The sequence below is a fragment of the Ammospiza nelsoni genome, chromosome 5, assembly GCF_027579445.1.
Source record: "Ammospiza nelsoni isolate bAmmNel1 chromosome 5, bAmmNel1.pri, whole genome shotgun sequence".
Classification (NCBI taxonomy): domain Eukaryota; kingdom Metazoa; phylum Chordata; class Aves; order Passeriformes; family Passerellidae; genus Ammospiza; species Ammospiza nelsoni.
This window is the reverse complement of record NC_080637.1, coordinates 57,849,299-57,860,921: the sequence shown is the minus strand read 5'-3', so window position 1 is coordinate 57,860,921 and position 11,623 is coordinate 57,849,299. Positions and strand designations below refer to the sequence as shown.

General features: G+C 51.9%; 2 protein-coding genes across 2 annotated transcripts; both read left to right on the top strand.

Annotated features, from left to right (window-relative positions):
- Positions 1–1,720: 1,720 nt before the first annotated feature.
- Positions 1,721–3,364, top strand: LOC132073507 (inositol 1,4,5-trisphosphate receptor-interacting protein-like 1). Its single transcript, XM_059472600.1, has one exon. It carries the CDS (start codon positions 1,787–1,789, stop codon positions 3,362–3,364), a length of 1,578 nt encoding a protein of 525 aa, XP_059328583.1. The 5' UTR covers positions 1,721–1,786.
- A 72-nt stretch (positions 3,365–3,436) lies between these two features.
- Positions 3,437–10,908, top strand: LOC132073506 (inositol 1,4,5-trisphosphate receptor-interacting protein-like 1). The gene is made up of 6 exons (XM_059472599.1): positions 3,437–3,456; positions 4,948–5,071; positions 6,955–7,327; positions 7,481–8,642; positions 10,224–10,347; positions 10,903–10,908. Exons 1-6 carry the CDS (start codon positions 3,437–3,439, stop codon positions 10,906–10,908), a joined length of 1,809 nt encoding a protein of 602 aa, XP_059328582.1.
- Positions 10,909–11,623: the final 715 nt, after the last annotated feature.

Here is an 11,623-nt window from a genome sequence, read left to right as displayed (position 1 = left end):
CCCTGTGGGGAACAAACTTCACAACGCCAGAGGTTATCTCCAGGGAGGACACAGAGGAGTCCTGTAATAGTATTGGAATAAAGGGAGAGGCCAAGGGACATTTCCCCTTGGGGTGTCTCGATTTCTTGAGACCCAGGACAAGGCCGCAGCCTCCTTTTTTATCCTAATTCCCAGGTGCATCACCCTCTTCCTTCCCCCACTGCCTGAGGTACTCGGAAGGAACAAGACTTCTCCAGTTTCCTACTGTATGGAACCCCTCTGCCACTTTGATTGTGGAGGCAGGAATGGCACCATACACACGCACCAAGCTTCATGCACAGCAAGCAACTTTTATTGAGTGCTCTCTTCCTTTGCAGATCTGAATGTCTGCCTGGTCAGTCCACATTGGTTGAAGCAGTTGCCACCCGGTCAAACAGCCAATAGCTGCTGGTGTCCCCAACGGTCCGGGCCTGCTCCCTAACGGTCCACACTGGTTAAGTTTCATCATTAAAGTACTTATAGAATTACTTCTGCTTCAGTTCTAAAATTAGGATGAAATGAAAGCGTGAGGCCTTCAGGCAAGCTGCTGACCACCACAATAGCCCTCTGGTTTATATCTTTGTAACCCTGCAGAAGACACAGGCAGGGAAGGGGGGGGCGCTGGGCTCACCCTTTATGTAAGGCGGGGTTCCACCTGTCTAGAGCTTAATGATGGTGCTGATGGGGTTGAGCATTTTTGGGTAGGAATCAGGGGGAAGAGCTACAATAGCAGCCTGCGACTCTTAGATGGCGGTTCATCACTGCAGTCTGTGTAGCTGTGCCTGTTTATGCACAGAAAGACAGACCAATCTATCTGGAACTGGTCACCTAAAAGACATCTTTCTAATGCAGAACAATTGTGCTGGGAAACTCTTTCTGGAGTAGAAAAAAGGAGTGCTCTCCAGAGGCCTGGTCCACAAGTGGTGTGGGGAAGCCAAGAGGATGCTGTCATGCTCATTCTTCAGAAAAGCAGCAGGGCTGAAACCAAAGTGCAGCTTTTATAGACTCAGAGATTTAACTGAAGCTCAGCATGGAGTCAAGGCTTTGACTCCGTGATTCTCAAGAGTGCCTTCCAACATGGATATCTATGAGATTGCCAGTGGAGGGCAGCTGAGAAAAAAGACAAGAGAAGGGCCAAGAGAGGTTCTTTGAAGAAGATTCACTCAAAGGCTGCCTTAACCGGTACCCCAGGGCCCCTGCGACAGTCTGAGCTGGGGTGGGGACAAAGGGTGGGGCTGGGCTGGCTGTGGTGTACTGTGACGTCCATGACGTGACGGGGCCATGTCACAAATGGGGGCAGCTATACAAGGCCCCAGCAGGTAACGCTGGCCCTGTATTGCTTGGGCAAGCGGTGAGTGCACACATGGTGGGGAGGCTGGGCTGGGGATAAGGGCCGGGGCAGAAACGCAGTACCCGGGGCTGGCTTTTCCCCCTGCATCCAGGAACAGCCCCTCATGGCCCAGCCTTGGGCAGGACACCGTGCTGCTGCTGCTGCTGCTGCTGCTTGGGCAGCGGAACGGGCCTGGCTGCTTGCCAGCTCTCTGGGGTCCTGTGCTTCCTGCTCCCAGATCCCTGGAATTCCTGTCCCTGCTGCCCCCCACAATCCCTGCTGCCAGCTGCCTCCCTCTCAGCCCCTCCCTCTCAAGGCCTTCTCTCCATCCTCCTGCAGACCATGGATACCTGGGTATTGTGGCTCTTGCTCTTGCCAAGTTTAGTCCAGTACCCACAGCCCGTGGGTAATGGCTTGGACGAGGTGACACGTCTGCGAATGGAGGTGCGTGCCAAGCTCCAGGAAGAGGAGAAGATTCATCTGCAGCGGGAGGTGGAGCAGCTGGTCCTGCTGAAGCAGGGTGTCTTGGCCTGGGGAGACCTGCTCTCCTCTGCCCGGCAGCACTGGCAGCTCTGGGCTCTTGCTGGGCTCCTGCTCCTTCTCTTGGCACTGTGGTATATGTGGAGGAAAGGGAGCCTGAGGACAGAGGAGCAAGGAGAAGCACATGATGGTGTAAATGAAGAGGAGGTTGAAAATGTGCATGCACATGAAGAAGACTTTGGAAATGAAGATGAAGGAGACAATGAAATGGAGGTGGAGGAAGACGACAGTGATGATGGCCGTGCAGAGGATGTCGACAATGCTGCTGCCAATGAAGCTGGCAATGAAGCTGCCAATGCAGCAAACGTCAATGACGTTGGAAATCAAGTGCAAGAATTCCGTGATCGTGCCGACAACTTTGGAAGAATCATAATGGAGCGCGTACAGTGGCCTGTGCAGGACCTGCAGGGAGGATGCATGTGGACAAGAACCCTGATGGAGCATTTTGCAATTTATTTTCGACGGGTCTTGTCCAACAGTTTCTATCCGGTGCTGCAAGGAGCCATTGGGGTGGGCAGTGCCTTCGAAGGTTGGAGTCCCCGTGAGCAGGATGTTGTGTACCAGGTGCTCATACCCATGACACCTCCTCGAGGGCACAGCTTCCACCTAGAGCTGGGCACTGCATGGCAGAGGCGCTTGAGGAACTTCCACATCCGCGTGCAGCAGGAGTGCACCTGCACGAGTGAGCAGCAGGGTGAGCACATGCTGTGCTTCCTGCACCACCCTGAGGAGGAGCTGAGGAGGCATCAGGATCCCAGCCTCCTTCATACCCTGTGCACGGGCTCCTACCTGGACGTGGAGAAAACTGCCCGCTGGTTCTACCAGCTGGTGAGAGCAATCTGGCCGGCTTTGCTTGAGTCACACAGTTGGCATTTAGTGCTGCTGCCCCCCAGACGCTCCTGCCAGTTCAAGGTGACCAACGGCAGAGAAAGCTACCGGATCGAGATACTCTTTGGGGTGCGGCAAGGCAACTCAGACGTCTTTGTGAGCAGCCAGCCTAGGCAAGCCCACACCTCCAGCACAATCTGGCCAGAGAGCTACGCTGTGGCCGAGATGAAGTTCTTCAGGTACATCGCCAGGCAGGCTCCCCCTGACAGCTTGCACCTGAAATGCCTGCAGTTCTTCACTCGTCTTCAGCTGGGCTTAGGCTTTTCCACCTATACCATCAAGACCATTGTCATGCACCTCCTGAGCATCTTGCCCGCGTCACAGTGGCGCAGGAGACATTTTGTGAGCCGGCTGATGGATATCAGTGAGAGCCTGCGCACGTGTGTGGAAAGGAGACGCCTCAATCACTTCATTGTGGGCAACCAGAGGCTTCCTGAGGGCATCCGCTTGCCCCCAGAGGTCCTAATGGCCAGGTCACGCAATCTCTTCCATGACCTGGTGATGGATCCCGTTGCCCACTCTCAGGCAATGAACCAGTACATGGATCTGCAGCATTGGTTCAAACGGATCCTTAGAAATGAACAGTGAAAGAGGTTCTCCTGCACAGAGCTGTGCTTGTGAGGCTCACACCGGGGGGCAGAGAACCAGTTCTCAGGAGAGATGGGAAAAGAAGGGAGAAGGTAGGTTTCGGAGAGGGAAGGGAAAACGCTGCGTAGCAGCACTATGCCATCAGCAGCAGCAGCAGCAGCAGCAGCAGTGTGGTCTCAAGAGCCTCCCCAGCACTGCATCCAGTGATGACCAGGTTGGCTCCAAAGATCAAGGAACATGCACAAGGAAATGCTATTATTCCCCCACCTCTTTCTTTGAGTCCATTTTCCCTCTGAGGGCTTCATCTTGTGCCGAGACACGAATCTCAGAATCTCAGATGAGGGAATGTTTGAAAGGACCACTGGTGGCATCATTTGCTTCAGGGGTGCTCCCGGCAGGTCTTCCCGCTCTACACTACAAAGGATTGCGTTTGGATCAAGGTTGTTGACTCTCTCTCTCTGGGGAGGGAGACTCCACAATCCCTGGGCAATGTTTGGGATTGCTGAATGGACGTTGTTTCTCCTTCTTCCCTCATGGGAATCCTTCAGGTCAGCATTGTACCAACTGTGTTGGAGCTGACCTGATACTTTGTATATGTAAAGATCTAGGTTGTTAATTTGTGTATATATATCCCCTGTGTACATATTATATGCTAGAAAGCTTATCAATTATCATATATAATAGTAAAATATCATAAAAGCCAATGGAATAATATAAATATTGTCAACTACATGAATTATGTAACTATTATATCATGAGAAGAAATTATTCTAAAGGGTCAAATATGTAATTTTGTTTAAAGAATGCAATATAGCCAATATTTAGCGTCACTCTAAGTTGTGATACGTATTAATGCTCATAGGGCACTTATATCTTATATGGATGAAAACATGTTATTTTAAAATTTCCAAAAAATTGATACATTTATATCATACGTAGCAATTATAAATGTTATATTGTATATATAAGGAGTTTAATATATAAGAGTTTTTTTTAATGTAGTAGTAAAGACAAAGACATATATCGTGTCTCTGTCTGCTGGGGACACACAACTATGTTCTATAGTTAGTGCTTTTATGAGTAGCAACCTGGAAATTTCGTTGCTCTTGATTCAATAAAGGACAAGATTCCAGAACCTGGATCATGCAAGACTTTATTGACCTCAACCAGACCTGTAGTGTAGGTAAAAGCGACAAGTTGTGAATCTGAGCTTGTGAAGAGTCTCCTTGAAATTGGCCATACTTGCAGTGGTGAATTGGTTCTAATCAGAAATTAAGTCCAGTTGACCGCGGCCCCTGCGACCACAGAAGGCCAGAAGGGCCTCCCTTGGAAGGATGCTTAAAAATGGTCTTGTTGCAACCCTGCTGCCAAGGGCAGGGACACCTTCTCCTGGGCCCGCTTGTTTCAGACCCCGTCCAGCCTGGCTTGGAACGCTGCCAGGGATGGGGCAGCCACAGCTGCTGTGGGCAGTGTGTGTAGGCAAGGGCCTGAGCAGCCTGAGAGGCAAGAATTTCTTGTGCATCTCCAGCCCAAGCCGGCCCACTGTCAGAGGGAAGCCACTGGGCCTGGTGCTGTCCCTGCAGGCCCTTGTCCACTGCCGCTCTCAGGTCTCTGCTGGGCCTGGTGCAGAGAGTGAAAGGCCGCAAGAAGGTGCCCCCGGAGAAGGCCTTGGAGAACGCTGGGGCCAGGAGTGCCACCATGAGGACGGCAAGCAGGGCCTGGTGTGGCCGTCAGGGCGGGAGGGCACAGGGCAGGCGCTGAGGCCCTGCCAGCTGGAGCTGGGAGCTCTGGAGTGCTGCTGGCAGAGAGCCGTGGGAGGTCCGTGCAGCAGCAAGGACACGGGCTTCTAGATGTGTTAGAAAGCAGAGAAGAGCTGGAGAATGAGCACTGAAAGAGTAGGGTGTGTCCCTGTGGGGAACAAACTTCACAACGCCAGAGGTTATCTCCAGGGAGGACACAGAGGAGTCCTGTAATAGTATTGGAATAAAGGGAGAGGCCAAGGGACATTTCCCCTTGGGGTGTCTCGATTTCTTGAGACCCAGGACAAGGCCGCAGCCTCCTTTTTTATCCTAATTCCCAGGTGCATCACCCTCTTCCTTCCCCCACTGCCTGAGGTACTCGGAAGGAACAAGACTTCTCCAGTTTCCTACTGTATGGAACCCCTCTGCCACTTTGATTGTGGAGGCAGGAATGGCACCATACACACGCACCAAGCTTCATGCACAGCAAGCAACTTTTATTGAGTGCTCTCTTCCTTTGCAGATCTGAATGTCTGCCTGGTCAGTCCACATTGGTTGAAGCAGTTGCCACCCGGTCAAACAGCCAATAGCTGCTGGTGTCCCCAACGGTCCGGGCCTGCTCCCTAACGGTCCACACTGGTTAAGTTTCATCATTAAAGTACTTATAGAATTACTTCTGCTTCAGTTCTAAAATTAGGATGAAATGAAAGCGTGAGGCCTTCAGGCAAGCTGCTGACCACCACAATAGCCCTCTGGTTTATATCTTTGTAACCCTGCAGAAGACACAGGCAGGGAAGGGGGGGGCGCTGGGCTCACCCTTTATGTAAGGCGGGGTTCCACCTGTCTAGAGCTTAATGATGGTGCTGATGGGGTTGAGCATTTTTGGGTAGGAATCAGGGGGAAGAGCTACAATAGCAGCCTGCGACTCTTAGATGGCGGTTCATCACTGCAGTCTGTGTAGCTGTGCCTGTTTATGCACAGAAAGACAGACCAATCTATCTGGAACTGGTCACCTAAAAGACATCTTTCTAATGCAGAACAATTGTGCTGGGAAACTCTTTCTGGAGTAGAAAAAAGGAGTGCTCTCCAGAGGCCTGGTCCACAAGTGGTGTGGGGAAGCCAGGAGGATGCTGTCATGCTCATTCTTCAGAAAAGCAGCAGGGCTGAAACCAAAGTGCAGCTTTTATAGACTCAGAGATTTAACTGAAGCTCAGCATGGAGTCAAGGCTTTGACTCCGTGATCCTCAAGAGTGCCTTCCAACATGGATATCTATGAGATTGCCAGTGGAGGGCAGCTGAGAAAAAAGACAAGAGAAGGGCCAAGAGAGGTTCTTTGAAGAAGATTCACTCAAAGGCTGCCTTAACCGGTACCCCAGGGCCCCTGCGACAGTCTGAGCTGGGGTGGGGACAAAGGGTGGGGCTGGGCTGGCTGTGGTGTACTGTGACGTCCATGACGTGACGGGGCCATGTCACAAATGGGGGCAGCTATACAAGGCCCCAGCAGGTAACGCTGGCCCTGTATTGCTTGGGCAAGCGGTGAGTGCACACATGGTGGGGAGGCTGGGCTGGGGATAAGGGCCGGGGCAGAAACGCAGTACCCGGGGCTGGCTTTTCCCCCTGCATCCAGGAACAGCCCCTCATGGCCCAGCCTTGGGCAGGACACCGTGCTGCTGCTGCTGCTGCTGCTGCTGCTGCTGCTGCTGCTGCTGCTGCTTGGGCAGCGGAACGGGCCTGGCTGCTTGCCAGCTCTCTGGGGTCCTGTGCTTCCTGCTCCCAGATCCCTGGAATTCCTGTCCCTGCTGCCCCCCACAATCCCTGCTGCCAGCTGCCTCCCTCTCAGCCCCTCCCTCTCAAGGCCTTCTCTCCATCCTCCTGCAGACCATGGATACCTGGGTATTGTGGCTCTTGCTCTTGCCAAGTTTAGTCCAGTACCCACAGCCCGTGGGTAATGGCTTGGACGAGGTGACACGTCTGCGAATGGAGGTGCGTGCCAAGCTCCAGGAAGAGGAGAAGATTCATCTGCAGCGGGAGGTGGAGCAGCTGGTCCTGCTGAAGCAGGGTGTCTTGGCCTGGGGAGACCTGCTCTCCTCTGCCCGGCAGCACTGGCAGCTCTGGGCTCTTGCTGGGCTCCTGCTCCTTCTCTTGGCACTGTGGTATATGTGGAGGAAAGGGAGCCTGAGGACAGAGGAGCAAGGAGAAGCACATGGTGGTGTAAATGAAGAGGAGGTTGAAAATGTGCATGCACATGAAGAAGACTTTGGAAATGAAGATGAAGGAGACAATGAAATGGAGGTGGAGGAAGACGACAGTGATGATGGCCGTGCAGAGGATGTCGACAATGCTGCTGCCAATGAAGCTGCCAATGCAGCAAACGTCAATGACGTTGGAAATCAAGTGCAAGAATTCCGTGATCGTGCCGACAACTTTGGAAGAATCATAATGGAGCGCGTACAGTGGCCTGTGCAGGACCTGCAGGGAGGATGCATGTGGACAAGAACCCTGATGGAGCATTTTGCAATTTATTTTCGACGGGTCTTGTCCAACAGTTTCTATCCGGTGCTGCAAGGAGCCATTGGGGTGGGCAGTGCCTTCGAAGGTTGGAGTCCCCGTGAGCAGGATGTTGTGTACCAGGTGCTCATACCCATGACACCTCCCCGAGGGCACAGCTTCCACCTAGAGCTGGGCACTGCATGGCAGAGGCGCTTGAGGAACTTCCACATCCGCGTGCAGCAGGAGTGCACCTGCACGAGTGAGCAGCAGGGTGAGCACATGCTGTGCTTCCTGCACCACCCTGAGGAGGAGCTGAGGAGGCATCAGGATCCCAGCCTCCTTCATACCCTGTGCACGGGCTCCTACCTGGACGTGGAGAAAACTGCCCGCTGGTTCTACCAGCTGGTGAGAGCAATCTGGCCGGCTTTGCTTGAGTCACACAGTTGGCATTTAGTGCTGCTGCCCCCCAGACGCTCCTGCCAGTTCAAGGTGACCAACGGCAGAGAAAGCTACCGGATCGAGGTACTCTTTGGGCTGCGGCAAGGCAACTCAGACGTCTTTGTGAGCAGCCAGCCTAGGCAAGCCCACACCTCCAGCACAATCTGGCCAGAGAGCTACGCTGTGGCCGAGATGAAGTTCTTCAGGTACATCGCCAGGCAGGCTCCCCCTGACAGCTTGCACCTGAAATGCCTGCAGTTCTTCACTCGTCTTCAGCTGGGCTTAGGCTTTTCCACCTATACCATCAAGACCATTGTCATGCACCTCCTGAGCATCTTGCCCGCGTCACAGTGGCGCAGGAGACATTTTGTGAGCCGGCTGATGGATATCAGCGAGAGCCTGCGCACGTGTGTGGCAAGGAGACGCCTCAATCACTTCATTGTGGGCAACCAGAGGCTTCCTGAGGGCATCCGCTTGCCCCCAGAGGTCCTAATGGCCAGGTCACGCAATCTCTTCCATGACCTGGTGATGGATCCCGTTGCCCACTCTCAGGCAATGAACCAGTACATGGATCTGCAGCATTGGTTCAAACGGATCCTTAGAAATGAACAGTGAAAGAGGTTCTCCTGCACAGAGCTGTGCTTGTGAGGCTCACACCGGGTGGCAGAGAACCAGTTCTCAGGAGAGATGGGAAAAGAAGGGAGAAGGTGGGTTTCGGAGAGGGAAGGGAAAACGCTGCGTAGCAGCACTATGCCATCAGCAGCAGCAGCAGCAGCAGCAGCAGTGTGGTCTCAAGAGCCTCCCCAGCACTGCATCCAGTGATGACCAGGTTGGCTCCAAAGATCAAGGAACATGCACAAGGAAATGCTATTATTCCCCCACCTCTTTCTTTGAGTCCATTTTCCCTCTGAGGGCTTCATCTTGTGCCGAGACACGAATCTCAGAATCTCAGATGAGGGAATGTTTGAAAGGACCACTGGTGGCATCATTTGCTTCAGGGGTGCTCCCGGCAGGTCTTCCCTCTCTACACTACAAAGGATTGCGTTTGGATCAAGGTTGTTGACTCTCTCTCTCTGGGGAGGGAGACTCCACAATCCCTGGGCAATGTTTGGGATTGCTGAATGGACGTTGTTTCTCCTTCTTCCCTCATGGGAATCCTTCAGGTCAGCATTGTACCAACTGTGTTGGAGCTGACCTGATACTTTGTATATGTAAAGATCTAGGTTGTTAATTTGTGTATATATATCCCCTGTGTACATATTATATGCTAGAAAGCTTATCAATTATCATATATAATAGTAAAATATCATAAAAGCCAATGGAATAATATAAATATTGTCAACTACATGAATTATGTAACTATTATATCATGAGAAGAAATTATTCTAAAGGGTCAAATATGTAATTTTGTTTAAAGAATGCAATATAGCCAATATTTAGCGTCACTCTAAGTTGTGATACGTATTAATGCTCATAGGGCACTTATATCTTATATGGATGAAAACATGTTATTTTAAAATTTCCAAAAAATTGATACATTTATATCATACGTAGCAATTATAAATGTTATATTGTATATATAAGGAGTTTAATATATAAGAGTTTTTTTTAATGTAGTAGTAAAGACATATATCGTGTCTCTGTCTGCTGGGGACACACAACTATGTTCTATAGTTAGTGCTTTTATGAGTAGCAACCTGGAAATTTCGTTGCTCTTGATTCAATAAAGGACAAGATTCCAGAACCTGGATCATGCAAGACTTTATTGACCTCAACCAGACCTGTAGTGTAGGTAAAAGCGACAAGTTGTGAATCTGAGCTTGTGAAGAGTCTCCTTGAAATTGGCCATACTTGCAGTGGTGAATTGGTTCTAATCAGAAATTAAGTCCAGTTGACCGCGGCCCCTGCGACCACAGAAGGCCAGAAGGGCCTCCCTTGGAAGGATGCTTAAAAATGGTCTTGTTGCAACCCTGCTGCCAAGGGCAGGGACACCTTCTCCTGGGCCCGCTTGTTTCAGACCCCGTCCAGCCTGGCTTGGAACGCTGCCAGGGATGGGGCAGCCACAGCTGCTGTGGGCAGTGTGTGTAGGCAAGGGCCTGAGCAGCCTGAGAGGCAAGAATTTCTTGTGCATCTCCAGCCCAAGCCGGCCCGCTGTCAGAGGGAAGCCACTGGGCCTGGTGCTGTCCCTGCAGGCCCTTGTCCACTGCCGCTCTCAGGTCTCTGCTGGGCCTGGTGCAGAGAGTGAAAGGCCGCAAGAAGGTGCCCCCGGAGAAGGCCTTGGAGAACGCTGGGGCCAGGAGTGCCACCATGAGGGCGGCAAGCAGGGCCTGGTGTGGCCGTCAGGGCAGGAGGGCACAGGGCAGGCGCTGAGGCCCTGCCAGCTGGAGCTGGGAGCTCTGGAGTGCTGCTGGCAGAGAGCCGTGGGAGATCCGTGCAGCAGCAAGGACACGGGCTTCTAGATGTGTTAGAAAGCAGAGAAGAGCTGGAGAATGAGCACTGAAAGAGTAGGGTGTGTCCCTGTGGGGAACAAACTTCACAACGCCAGAGGTTATCTCCAGGGAGGACACAGAGGAGTCCTGTAATAGTATTGGAATAAAGGGAGAGGCCAAGGGACATTTCCCCTTGGGGTGTCTCGATTTCTTGAGACCCAGGACAAGGCCGCAGCCTCCTTTTTTATCCTAATTCCCAGGTGCATCACCCTCTTCCTTCCCCCACTGCCTGAGGTACTCGGAAGGAACAAGACTTCTCCAGTTTCCTACTGTATGGAACCCCTCTGCCACTTTGATTGTGGAGGCAGGAATGGCACCATACACACGCACCAAGCTTCATGCACAGCAAGCAACTTTTATTGAGTGCTCTCTTCCTTTGCAGATCTGAATGTCTGCCTGGTCAGTCCACATTGGTTGAAGCAGTTGCCACCCGGTCAAACAGCCAATAGCTGCTGGTGTCCCCAACGGTCCGGGCCTGCTCCCTAACGGTCCACACTGGTTAAGTTTCATCATTAAAGTACTTATAGAATTACTTCTGCTTCAGTTCTAAAATTAGGATGAAATGAAAGCGTGAGGCCTTCAGGCAAGCTGCTGACCACCACAATAGCCCTCTGGTTTATATCTTTGTAACCCTGCAGAAGACACAGGCAGGGAAGGGGGGGGCGCTGGGCTCACCCTTTATGTAAGGCGGGGTTCCACCTGTCTAGAGCTTAATGATGGTGCTGATGGGGTTGAGCATTTTTGGGTAGGAATCAGGGGGAAGAGCTACAATAGCAGCCTGCGACTCTTAGATGGCGGTTCATCACTGCAGTCTGTGTAGCTGTGCCTGTTTATGCACAGAAAGACAGACCAATCTATCTGGAACTGGTCACCTAAAAGACATCTTTCTAATGCAGAACAATTGTGCTGGGAAACTCTTTCTGGAGTAGAAAAAAGGAGTGCTCTCCAGAGGCCTGGTCCACAAGTGGTGTGGGGAAGCCAAGAGGATGCTGTCATGCTCATTCTTCAGAAAAGCAGCAGGGCTGAAACCAAAGTGCAGCTTTTATAGACTCAGAGATTTAACTGAAGCTCAGCATGGAGTCAAGGCTTTGACTCCGTGATCC

Excerpts from the sequence above, each read along its gene's own strand:
- LOC132073507 (XM_059472600.1), top strand. The coding sequence starts at position 1,787 with ATGGAGGTGCGTGCCAAGCTCCAGGAAGAGGAGAAGATTCATCTGCAG.
- LOC132073506 (XM_059472599.1), top strand. The coding sequence starts at position 3,437 with ATGGGAAAAGAAGGGAGAAG. Across the intron at positions 5,072-6,954 it reads GGAGTGCCACCATGAGGACG|CAAGGCCTTCTCTCCATCCT; the intron begins GCAAGCAGGGCC and ends GCCCCTCCCTCT. Across the intron at positions 8,643-10,223 it reads CGGATCCTTAGAAATGAACA|GCCCTTGTCCACTGCCGCTC; the intron begins GTGAAAGAGGTT and ends CTGTCCCTGCAG.